The sequence below is a fragment of the Anolis sagrei genome, chromosome 4 (assembly GCF_037176765.1).
Source record: "Anolis sagrei isolate rAnoSag1 chromosome 4, rAnoSag1.mat, whole genome shotgun sequence".
Lineage (NCBI taxonomy): Eukaryota > Metazoa > Chordata > Lepidosauria > Squamata > Dactyloidae > Anolis > Anolis sagrei.
Genome location: NC_090024.1, coordinates 238,252,033 through 238,264,180, shown reverse-complemented (window position 1 = coordinate 238,264,180; position 12,148 = coordinate 238,252,033). Strand labels below are relative to the sequence as shown.

Genomic DNA, 12,148 nt, shown 5'->3' with positions numbered 1-12,148 from the left:
GGTTTTGTGATCCAGAATCGTCTAAACTGGTTCAACTTGGACGCAGGTTTACTATTTATTTCAATATGAATTCGATCTCTATTTATCCCTAAGAGGGACTTCCAGCGTCTACATCATCAGGAGCAACTCTTTTTCCTTGGCACTCTACTCAATGCCATGCAAACATGGAAATGATCATTTTACAAGGTCTTTAGCTTTCTCTGCCAAAGGGTGCTGGTGCTTCACCAAACTAGAACTCCCAGGTTTCCTTTGCATTGCAACATGGTAGTGAAAGTGGTGTCAAACTGCATCAATTCTTCAGTGTAGATGGACTTCAAGATGCATTCCACTCCAGATGCTATTATTAACTCATTGACATGGAATTCACAATTTATCCCTGGAGGAAACATGCCAATGTTTGCATTTCAATGGACGCTGCTTTTTCTCACCATTCAAACCGAAAACTATTGTTGCTGAGAAGGGGAAAGGGTGTTTTTTTTAAAAAACTTTGGACAGTAGAATATTTCAAAGATTTTGGAATGATGCCTGGAATGTAGTTCCATGACTATCCTAGATTAGAGAGTTTTCTACCTCTGCCATGGAGCAATGCTGTGAAATCTTTGGAGTTGTAGTTTGGTGAAGCACCAGCATTATTTAGGAGAGAAGGATAAAGACCTTGTAGAATTACAACGCCTGGGATTCCATAGCATTGAGCTGTACAGATAAAGTGACATCAAACTGTGTTAATTCTCCAGTATAGATGCAACCAAAGAATCCACCTAGATGGGCTACTACAGGTTGTACGTAATCCGGAGGTCAGGAAGAGTGTGATCCTGACTGTGGCTCCCATCATCTCTCTTTCAGCTTCAGAAGAAGGGAACTGCAAATCTTTTCTGAACCAGTATTGCAAATGTATCACAGAGTTTTAGTTCCTTTAAGGTTGCCATGAATTGGGGACAATCTGAAGTCACACAACGGCAGTGAGGGCATCTTTTTGGGCACAAATGCATTGAATCATAGAATCAAAGAGTTGGAAGAGACCTCATGGGCCATCCAGTCCAACCCCCTGCCAAGAAGCAGGAATATTGCATTCAAATCACCCTGACAAATGGCCATCCAGCCTCTGTTTAAAAGCTTCCAAAGAAGGAACCTCCACCACACTCTGGGGCAGAGAGTTCCACTGCTGAACAGCTCTCACAGTCAGGAAGTTCTTTCTCATGTTCAGATGGAATCTCCTTTCTTGTAGTTTGAAGCCATTGTTCCTTGTCCTAATCTCCATGGAAGCAGTAAACAAGCTTGCTCCCTCCTCCCTGTGGCTTCCTCTCACATATTTATACATGGCTATCATATCTCCTCTCAGCCTTCTCTTCTTCAGGCTAAACATGCCCAGCTCCTTAAGCCGCTCCTCATAGGGCTTGTTCTCCAGACCCTTGTTCATTTTAGTCGCCTTCCTCTGGACACATTCCAGCTTGTCAATATCTGTCTTGAATTGTGGCGCCCAGAATTGCTTGAAGAAAGCCTTTAAAGAGGATATTGCAGGGATTTGAGTGAAAGTACAACTGGGCAATTCAGCAACAGGTTAACTCAGCTTCATGCTTCCCAGAAGGCTAATCTCTAACGTGGATTAAATTCCAGGCCCAGGATAACAAAACAGAAGGGAAACCCAGCCTGCTGGACACACTGCTTTCGCTGCAGTTTTGTGCACGAGCTTCAGCAGCTGCTCTGAGCACAGTTCAGAAAAGTTCCTTTGGAAACAAAAGACTCCAACTCTCAGAATCCAGTAACCAGCATGGCAAAAATGGGATTCCTTCCCTCTTCCAAAAGCTCTGACTCAAACACACTTCCCTTCTGACACACACATAACGCCAAACATGGAGAGGGAGAAAATATATTTTGTGCCTGACTCCCTTCTCTATGACAGCTGAACAGTTTGCACGAACAAGCCTTCATTTGGAAAAAGCAGTTGGGAGGAATGTAGGAAACAGCTGCAGTTGCGCAGAGCAGGAAAATGGGAATGAGATGTGGAAATGAGGACTAGAAGCTTGAACATAGAATCATAGAATCAAAGAGTTGGAAGAGACCTCATGGGCCATCCAGTCCAACCCCCTGCCAAGAAGCAGGAATATTGCATTCAAATCACCCCTGACAGATGGCCATCCAGCCTCTGCTTAAAAGCTTCCAAAGAAGAAGCCTCCACCACACTCCGGGGCAGAGAGTTCCACTGCTGAACGGCTCTCACAGTCAGGAAGTTCTTCCTAATGTTCAGATGGAATCTCCTCTCTTGTAGTTTGAAGCCATTGTTCCGCGTCCTAGTCTCCAAGGAAGCAGAAAACAAGCTTGCTCCCTCCTCCCTGTGGCTTCCTCTCACATATTTATACATGGCTATCATATCTCCTCTCAGCCTTCTCTTCTTCAGGCTAAACATGCCCAGTTCCCTAAGCCGCTCCTCATAGGGCTTGTTCTCCAGACCCTTGATCATTTTAGTCGCCCTCCTCTAAAATGATCAAGGGTCTGGAGAACAAGCCCTATGAGGAGCGGCTTAGGGAACTGGGCATGTTTAGCCTGAAGAAGAGAAGAAAGCAGGAAAGAACTACACTATCCATACTGTAGAATTAATGCAGTTCAACACCACTTGAACTACCATGGCATAATGCTAAGGAAATGTGAGAATTGCAGTTTCGTGAGGCATCTGTCCTTTTTGGCATAGGAGTCGAAAGGCCTTGTAAAACTACACCTCCCATGATTCCATAACATTGAACCACGGCAGTCAAAGAGGAATAGTGTAAATGCACCCTGGGATTCCACTTCAATGACATTATTGGAAGAATTCCAAAGTCTTGGCTAAACTACAAATCCCAGATTCCCCTATATTGCAACAGAGGCAGCTAAAGTGGAATCACAGTGGTACAACTTCATGGTGTGAACGAAACAAGGGTCCCTTGGAGGGTTCCCATTCATTGTTGTTCATTCGTTCAGTCGTCTCCGACTCTTTGTGACCTCATGGACCAGCCCACGCCAGAGCTCCCTGTCGGCCGTTACCACCCCCAGCTCCCTCAAGGTCAGTCCAGTCACTTCAAGGATGCCATCCATCCATCTTGCCCTTGGTCGGCCCCTCTTCGTTTTGCCTTCCACTTTTCCCAGCATAATTGTCTTCTCTAGGCTTTCCTGTCTCCTCATGATGTGGCCAAAGTACTTCAACTTTGTCTCTAGTATCTTTCCCTCCAGTGAGCAGTTGGGCTTTATTTCCTGGAGGATGGACTGGTTGGATCTTCTCGCAGTCCAAGGCACTCTGAGAACTTTCCTCCAACACCACAGCTCAAAAGCATCGATCTTCCTTCGCTCAGCCTTCCCTAAGGTCCAGCTCTCACATCCGTAGGTTACTACAGGGAATACCATGGCTTTGACTAGGCGGATCCCATTCATAGGGCCATCATAACTTGGCTGCGAGGAAACTCCTTGTGAAACAAGCAAACTAATCGATAAACAAGGTGCATGGTGTCATCACAGCATGCCATCATACACCATGCTACCTTCTGTGGTGACATATTACACCGTGCCAGTATATTTGGTCCCAACTTACACAAACTTCTATGATGCCATCTCACATCATGCCAACTCTTGTGTTGCCATTGTATCTTACACCAACACAATTGCTGCTGTCTCACCATTATTCTGTGCCCTAGTCTCCAGGGCAGCAGAAAACAAACTTGCTGTCGTTTAACCCTGGTAAAAAAAAAAGTTAAACTTGTGCAAGAGTCCTGTACCATTTTTGTAGCATTTCCCTGCTTACTTCCCTTAGGAGAAGCCCATAGACAAGGAGGTGTTTTAGGGGTTCAAACCACACACACACACCCCAAATTTTTCAGCCAAAAAATACAACCACTACCAAGTTTCCTCCTGAATTTTAACTGGTTGACCAAATCCCTATGCCAAGTATATGAAAAGCAAACATTAGAGTCCCTCCAGAACTACAAGCACTATCCCAACCACAGTTTCTACCAATTCACATGCAGAGCCCCCGGTGGTGCAGTGGGTTAAACCTTTGTACCGGCAGGACTGAAGACCAACAGGTAGCAGGTTTGAATTTGGGGAGAGCGCAGATGAGCTCCCTCTGTCAGCTCCAGCTCCCTATGCAGGGACATGAGAGAAGCCTCTCACAAGGATGGTAAAACATCAAAACATCTGGGCATCCCCTGGGCAACATCCTTGCAGACGGCGAATTCTCTCACACCAGAAGCAACTTGCAGTTTTTCAAGTCACTCCTAACACAGGAAAAACAAAACATTGCAATAGCAGTAGATTCCAAAATGTGGTAGCCAATAGGCAAAGCCTAAGGTGCGGAACAGGGGAGGATGATTTGACCTGAATTGCAGGGGAAAACTGAGGAAACTGGGGTGTCTGCCACTGGTAAATCTGAATCCTCATGCTGCAAAGCAAACACATTGGCCATTTTTATCCTGCAGCCAAGATAAATTCAAACCATGCAGTTTTGTTCTGGAGGGTGGCTACATTAATCTAGCCAAGGCATGGACAAACTTTGGCCCTCCAGGTGTTTTGGACTCCAACTCTTACAATTATTAACAGCTTGTCAACAATGGATTCCCCCAGGCAGGAAGCAGCCAGGCTTCGAAACTGCAAGGTCATTCAATGCTAATCAAGGTGGCCAATTGCAACTTTCAAACTTGCCTCAAGCAGATAAGAGTTCTTTCTCCCACCTTGGACATTCCACTGACATATAAAACGCATTTGCCTAGTTTCTGCCAGACCTCACAACCTCTGAGGATGTGTGCAATTGTCAGGAGAGAATGCTTCTAGAAGATCATAGAATCATAGAATCCAAGAGTTGGAAGAGACCTCATGGGCCATCCAGTCCAACCCCCTGCCAAGAAGCAGGAATATTGCATTCAAACCACCCCTGACAAATGGCCATCCAGCCTCTGCTTAAAAGCTTCCAAAGAAGGAGCCTCCACCACACTCCGGGGCAGAGAGTTCCACTGCTGAACGGCTCTCACAGTCAGGAAGTTCTTATTTATTTATTTATTATTTGCACTTGTTAACCGCCACTCTCAGCCCGAGGGCGACTCGTGGCGGTGTACAAAACATAGAACATAGAAAAGACAACAGTTTACAATAGATCAAGACCATAACACATCTTACTAATACACAACTAATTAAGCTAAAAATCCGCTTCGTCTTGTTTGGGGTCATAATCAATCTCATAGTCATAGTCCATTCCGGTGGTCATTCCAAAAACATAGCACTTAGTTGAAGGCCTTTTCGAAGAGCCAGGTTTTCAGGCCCTTGCGGAAGGCCATGAGGGAAGGCGCCTGTCTGATTTCAGCAGGGAGGGAGTTCCATAGCCGGGGGGCCACCACCGAGAAGGCCCGCTCTCTTGTCCCCGCCAGGCGTGCCTGTGAGGCAGGCGGGACCGAGAGAAGGGCCTCCCCAGATGATCTCAAGGTCCTCGTGGGCTCGTAGGCCGAGATGCGGTTCTCAAGGTATTTTGGGCCGGAACCGTTTAGGGCTTTGTAGGATAACACCAGCACCTTAAATTGGGCCCGGTAGCAGATCGGCAGCCAGTGGAGCTGGGACAGCAAGGGCGTTGTGTGCTCCCTGCGTCCCGCTCCGGTTAACAACATGGCTGCCGCGCGCTGGACTAGCTGGAGCTTCCGGGCCGTTTTCAAGGGCAGCCCCACGTAGAGAGCGTTGCAGTAGTCGAGGCGGGACTAATGTTCAGATGGAATCTCCTCTCTTGTAGTTTGAAGCCATTGTTCCGCGTCCTAGTCTGCAAGGAAGCAGAAAACAAGCTTGCTCCCTCCTCCCTGTGGCTTCCTCTCACACATTAATACATGGCTATCATATCTCCTCTCAGCCTTCTCTTCTTCAGGCTAAACATGCCCAGTTCCCTAAGCCGCTCCTCATAGGGCTTGTTCTCCAGACCCTTGATCATTTTAGTCGCCCTCCTCTGGACACATTCCAGCTTGTCAATGTCTCTCTTGAATTGCGGTGCCCAGAATTGGACACAATATTCCAGGTGTGGTCTAACCAAAGCAGAATAGAGGGGTAGCATTACTTCCCTGGACCTAGACACTATGCTCCTATTGATGCAGGCCAAAATCCCATTGGCTTTTTTTGCCGCCACATCACATTGTTGGCTCATGTTTAACTTGTTGTCCACGAGGACTCCAAGATCTTTTTCACACGTACTGCTCTCGAGCCAGGCATTGTCCCCCATTCTGTATCTTTGCATTTCATTTTTTCTACCAAAGTGGAGTATCTTACATTTGTCCCTGTTGAACTTCATTTTGTTAGTTTTGGCCCATCTCTCTAATCTGTCAAGATCGTTTTGAATTCTGCTCCTGTCCTCTGGAGTATTGGCTATCCCTCCCAATTTGGTGTCGTCTGCAAACTTGATGATCATGCCATGATGGTCATACAGTCTGAAAAACTCACAGCAACCCTGCCTACCAACTGTTGGGGATTCTGGGAGTTTGAGTCCAAAACACCTGGAGGGCCAAAGTTTGCCCAGGCCTGATCTAAACTAAGCCCTGCCAAAGAAACAATGGAACAGGAGGAAAGCAGCTAACATTTCAACCCAAATGGTTCAGCAGATTTCCCTGGCTAACCTACTCATTTCATCCACGAGATGCTCTCCGTAAGGACTGTGTGGTGATTGGAGGAGAAGTTCAGGGTAAAAGTGGACATCAAATCTTGGTCCATTGGTTGCTAAACCATTTAGTAAAGGTTAGGTAAAGGTTTTCCCCTTGACATTAAGTCCAGCTGTGTCCGACTCTGGGGGTTGGTGCTCATCTCCATTCTAAGCCGAAGAGCTGGCGTTGTCCATAGACGCCTCCAAGGTCCTGTGGCCGGCATGGAGTGCTGTTACCTTCCCGCTGGAATGGTACCTATTAATCTACTCACATTTGCATGTTTTCATAGAATCATAGAATCAAAGAGTTGGAAGAGACCTCATGGGCCATCCAGTCCAACCCCATTCTGCCAAGAAGCAGGAATATTGCATTCAAATCACCCCTGACAGATGGCCATCCAGCCTCTGTTTAAAAGCTTGCAAAGAAGGAGCCTCCACCACACTCCGGGGCAGAGAGTTCCACTGCTGAACGGCTCTCACAGTCAGAAAGTTCTTCCTCATGTTCAGATGGAATCTCCTCTCTTGTAGTTTGAAGCCATTGTTCCACGTCCTAGTCTCCAAGGAAGCAGAAAACAAGCTTGCTCCCTCCTCCCTGTGGCTTCCTCTCACATATTTATACATGGCTATCATATCCCCTCTCAGCCTTCTCTTCTTCAAGCTAAACATGCCCAGCTCCTTAAGCTGCTCCTCATAGGGCTTGTTCTCCAGACCCTTGATCATTTTAGTTGCTCATTCCAGCTTGTCAATATCTCTCTTGAATTGTGGTGCCCAGAATTGGACACAATATTCCAAGTGTGGTCTAAGCAGAGCAGAATAGAGCATGGGGAGCATGACTTCCCTAGATCTAGACACTATGCATCCCTTCCTCATGGGCCAGGTGTCCCATATACCTATACCTGTGCATTTCTCTTGCCAAAGTGGACTCTTAGGTGCCTTCTGGGCTGCTTCTCCTTTAAGGACCCGGCTCCCCTTTCCCACCCGGCAGGGGAAGCCTTCCTCTCCCCTCCCCGGGCTCCCCCGGGGTCCCAGGTGTGCTGCCTTACCTGTCCTCGCCCCTCCTGCCCTCGCTCCCGCCTCCCAGCCCGGCCACCGAGACTGCAGCCATGGCGAGCGGATTGCTCTCGATCAGCTGTTAGGCAGCCCGGGAGGGGGCGGGGCTTAGGGAAGCCAGGGGCGGGGCTCTCCGCCCTCTCTTTCTGCGCCTCCGCGGGACATCACGGGAAGTGTAGTCCGCCGAGAGCTACGCCTCCGTTCACTGCCACGCGGCGTCGCAACGCTAAGGACTACAAGGACCAGGAAGCCGCGCGGTCCCATGCAGGATGGGAGATGGAGTTTTCTGGCAAGGCGAGTCAAACTAGGGAAAAGAAACCGAAAGTTATGCACAATGTGATAAATAAAATAAAATAAAATAAAATAAAATAAAATAAAATAAAATAAAAAATAAAATAAAATAAAATTAAAATTAAAATAAATAAAATAAAAATTAAAATAAAATAAAATAAAATTTAAAATAAATAAAATAAAATAAAATAAAACAAAATAAAATTTAAAATAAATAAAATAAAATAAAATTGAAAATAAAATAAAATAAAACAAAATAAAATAAAATTTAAAATAAAATTTAAAATAAAATAAAATAAAATTTAAAATAAAATTTAAAATAAAATAAAATAAATAAAATAAAATTTAAAATAAAATAAAATAAAATAAATGCACTCTTAAGACTCTTAAGGCCCCATCTACACTGACACATAAAATCCAGATTATCTGATTTGAGCTGGATTATATGGCAGGGTAGGCTCATATAATCCAGTTCAGATAATCTGGATTGTGTGTTTTGATAATCTGGATTATATGGCAATGTGGAAGGGGCCTGGGTCTCAAACAAAAGTGGAGTAGAAATGATGATGATGATGATGATGATGATGATGATGATAATAAAAGTGTCAGACGTGTGATCCAATTCAACAGCCAGCAGAGTGTCTGCTGTGGACTCATCTTGTTGTGTTTCTAATAATAATAATAGATTCATAGAATCAAAGAGTTGGGAGAGACCTCATGGGCCATCCAGTCCAACCCCATTCTGCCAAGATGCAGGAATATTGCATTCAAATCACCCCTGACAGATGGCCATCCAACCTCCAAAGCCTCCAAAGAAGGAGCCTCCACCACACTCCGGGGCAGAGAGTTCCACTGCTGAAGCTGAACAGCTCTCCTTACAGTCAGGAAGTTCTTCCTAATGTTCAGATGGAATCTCCTCTCTTGTAGTTTGAAGCCATTGTCTCGTGTCCTAGTCTCCAGGGAAGCAGAAAACAAGCTTGCTCCCTCCTTCCTATGGCTTCCTCTCACATATTTATACATGGCAATCATATCTCCTCTCAGCCTTCTCTTCTTCAGGCTAAACATGCCCAGCTCCTTAAGCCACTCCTCATAGGGCTTGTTCTCCAGACCCTTGATCATTTGAGTCACCCTCCTCTGGACACATTCCAGCTTAGAGTCAATATCTCTCTTGAATTGTGGTGCCCAGAATTGGACACAATATTCCAGGTGTGGTCTAACCAAAACAGAATAGAGGGATACCATTACTTCCTTAGATCTAGACACTATGCTCCTATTGATGCAGTCCAAAATCCCATTGGCTTTTTTTGCCGCCACATCACATTGTTGGCTCATGTTTAACTTGTTGTCCCATAACCAACAGAAAGATCTTTTTCACACGTACTGCTCTCAGGCCAGGCATTGTCCCCCATTCTGTATCTTTGCATTTCGTTTTTCCTGCCAAAGGAAAGATCTTTCCAGTTAAGATAATCTGGATTGTGTGCTTTGATAATCTGGATTATATGGCAATGTAGAAGTGGCCTAGGTCTCAATTAAAGAGACAAAAGTGGAGTAGAAATAATAATAATAATAATAATAATAATAATAATAATAATTTTTGTTGTGTCAGAGTGACTTGAGAAACTGCAAGTCGCTTCTGGTGTGAGTCGCATGAGGAGCTGGAGCTAATAATAATAATAATAATAATAATAATAATAATAATAATAATAGGTGTCGGACGTGTGATCCAATTCAACAGCCAGCAGACTGTCTGCTGTGGACTCATCTTGTTGTGATTCTAATAATAATAATAATAATAATAGGATTATGGGGGGGGGGCGTTGATTGGATTTCCCCATCGCTACCATATAATGATGATGATGATGATGATATTAATAATGGAATTATGCGGGAGCAGGGGTTGATTGGATTTTCCCATCGCTACCATATAATAATAAAATAACAACAAAAATAACAGTATAATAATAATGCAAAGACTCTGGCATAAGCCAGTCAAGGTGGTCCCAGTGGTGATCGGCACACTGGGTGCAGTGCCTAAAGACCTTGGCCTGCACTTAAACACAATCAGTGCTGACAAAATTACCATCTGTCAGCTGTAAACAGCCATCTTACTCAGATCTTCAAGCATTATTCGCCGATACATCACACAGTCCTAGACACTTGGCAAGTGTCTGAAGTGTGATCCAATACAAGAGCCGGCAGAGTGATCTTGTTGCTGTGTACTAATGTTGTTGTGTTTCAAATAATAATAATAATAATAATAATAATAATAATAATAATAATAATGGGATTGGAGGGATTGATTGGATTTCCACATCACTACCATATAATGATAATGATAATAATAATAATAATAATAATAATAATAATGTAATTATGGGTAGGATATATATGGTAGTGATGGAGAAATCCAATCAATCATACCACATCATCATCATCATCATCATCATTTCTATCCATCTCTCATCATCATTATCATCATTTCTATCCATCATTTCTATCTCTCTCTCTCTCTCTCTCTATATATATATATATATGTAATTACACACACATAAACTTTACTATTAAAAGTTTATAATAACACATTTGTTCTTTTAATGAATCCATCCTTAACAGTGAATAAAACTGGGTTGTTGTAGTTTTTTTTCAGGCTATATGGCCATGTTCTAGAGGCATTCTCTCCTGACATTTTGCCTGCATCTATGGCAAGCATCCTCAGAGGTAAACATCCTCTAGAACAGTGGTTCTCAACCTTTCTAATTCCGTGACCCCTTAATACAGTTCCTCATGTTGTCATGACCCCCAACCATACAATTATTTTCGTTGCTACTTCATAACTGTTATTTTGCTACTGTTATGAATCGTCATGTAAATATCTGATATGCAGGATGTATTTTCATACACTGGACCAAATTTGGCACAAATACCCAATATTCCCACATTTGAACATTGGTGGGGTTGGGGGGGGTGTGTGTGATGATTTCGTCATTTGGGAGTTGCAGTTGCTGGAATTGATAGTTCCCCTACAATCAGACAGCATTCTGAATTCCACCAATGGTGGAATCGAACCAAACTTGGCACACAGAACTCCCATCACCAACAGAAAATACTGGAAGGGTTTGGTGAGCATTGACCTTGAGTTTTGGAGTTGTAGTTCACCTACATCCAAAAAGCACTCTGGACTCAACCTATGATGGATCTGGACCAAACGTTGCACAAATCCTCAATATGCCCAAATGTGAACACTGGTGGAGTTTGGGGAAAATAGACCTTGACATTTGGAAGTTGTAGTTGCTGGGATTTGTAGTTTTCTGAACCCCACCAACGATAGAATTGGGCCAAACTTCCCACACAGAACCCCCAATAGAAAATACTGTGTTTTCTGATGGTCTTTGACGACCCCTCTGACACCCTCTCACAATCCCCCCAGGGGTCCTGACTCCTAGGTTGAGAAACACTGCTCTAGAACATGGCCATATAGCCCGAAAAAACCTACAACAACCCAGTGATTCTGGCCATGAAAGCCTTCGACAATACAGTGAATAAAAGTATTTTTTAAACAATCCCAAAACTGTATGAAACCATCAGAAAGAACCATCTGGCTTATTACTTTGGCCTTCCAGCAGCTGAAGGGTCTTCATTGACTTAGTGCATTGTACATACGCACATGGCTGTTGTCAGATTAATGGAAGGGAGATATTCATGCAACACAGCTGTGCCACAGGGCTTTGGACGGGGCTAGGAAGCCCCAAAGTGCCAATGACACATTCTCTGGTGCTGCAACTACTACATTTCTCCCTAAAGTCCCCAAAACTTAACAGATTTCTCTCTCTCTCTCTCTCTCTCTCTCTCTCTGTTGCTGGGTTGCAGAGTTGCAAGAATGCCACACACCCAGCCGGGTTTACAAGACACAAAAAGCACTCACGGTATATACAAACACACAGGGAGTGCAGCTACACACTGTTGAATGAATGCAGTTTGACACCACTTTAATTGCAATGGGAGCTGCAGTTTGACCAGGTCTTTAGCCCTCTCTGTTAGAGGAACCAAACTATAAGTCCCAGGGTTCTACAGCATTGACCCATGGGAGTTAAACTAGTGTCAAACTTCATTAATTCTACAGAGTGTATGCACCTTCAGACACGTTCCTCCCTGTTTAATGCTGGAGAACAAGACATGTTT

The 12,148-nt window shown here is 44.3% G+C and overlaps 1 protein-coding gene across 1 annotated transcript in view; it reads right to left on the bottom strand.

Moving 5' to 3' along the window:
* The window catches only part of UCKL1 (uridine-cytidine kinase 1 like 1), a 68,964-nt gene extending 61,182 nt beyond the window's left edge, over positions 1 to 7,782 (bottom strand). The window contains exon 1 of the mRNA XM_060771917.2: positions 7,672 to 7,782. Coding sequence (XP_060627900.1) covers positions 7,672 to 7,733 — 62 coding nt within the window. The 5' untranslated portion in view covers positions 7,734 to 7,782. The remainder of the gene's footprint in view (positions 1 to 7,671) is intronic.
* Positions 7,783 to 12,148: the final 4,366 nt, after the last annotated feature.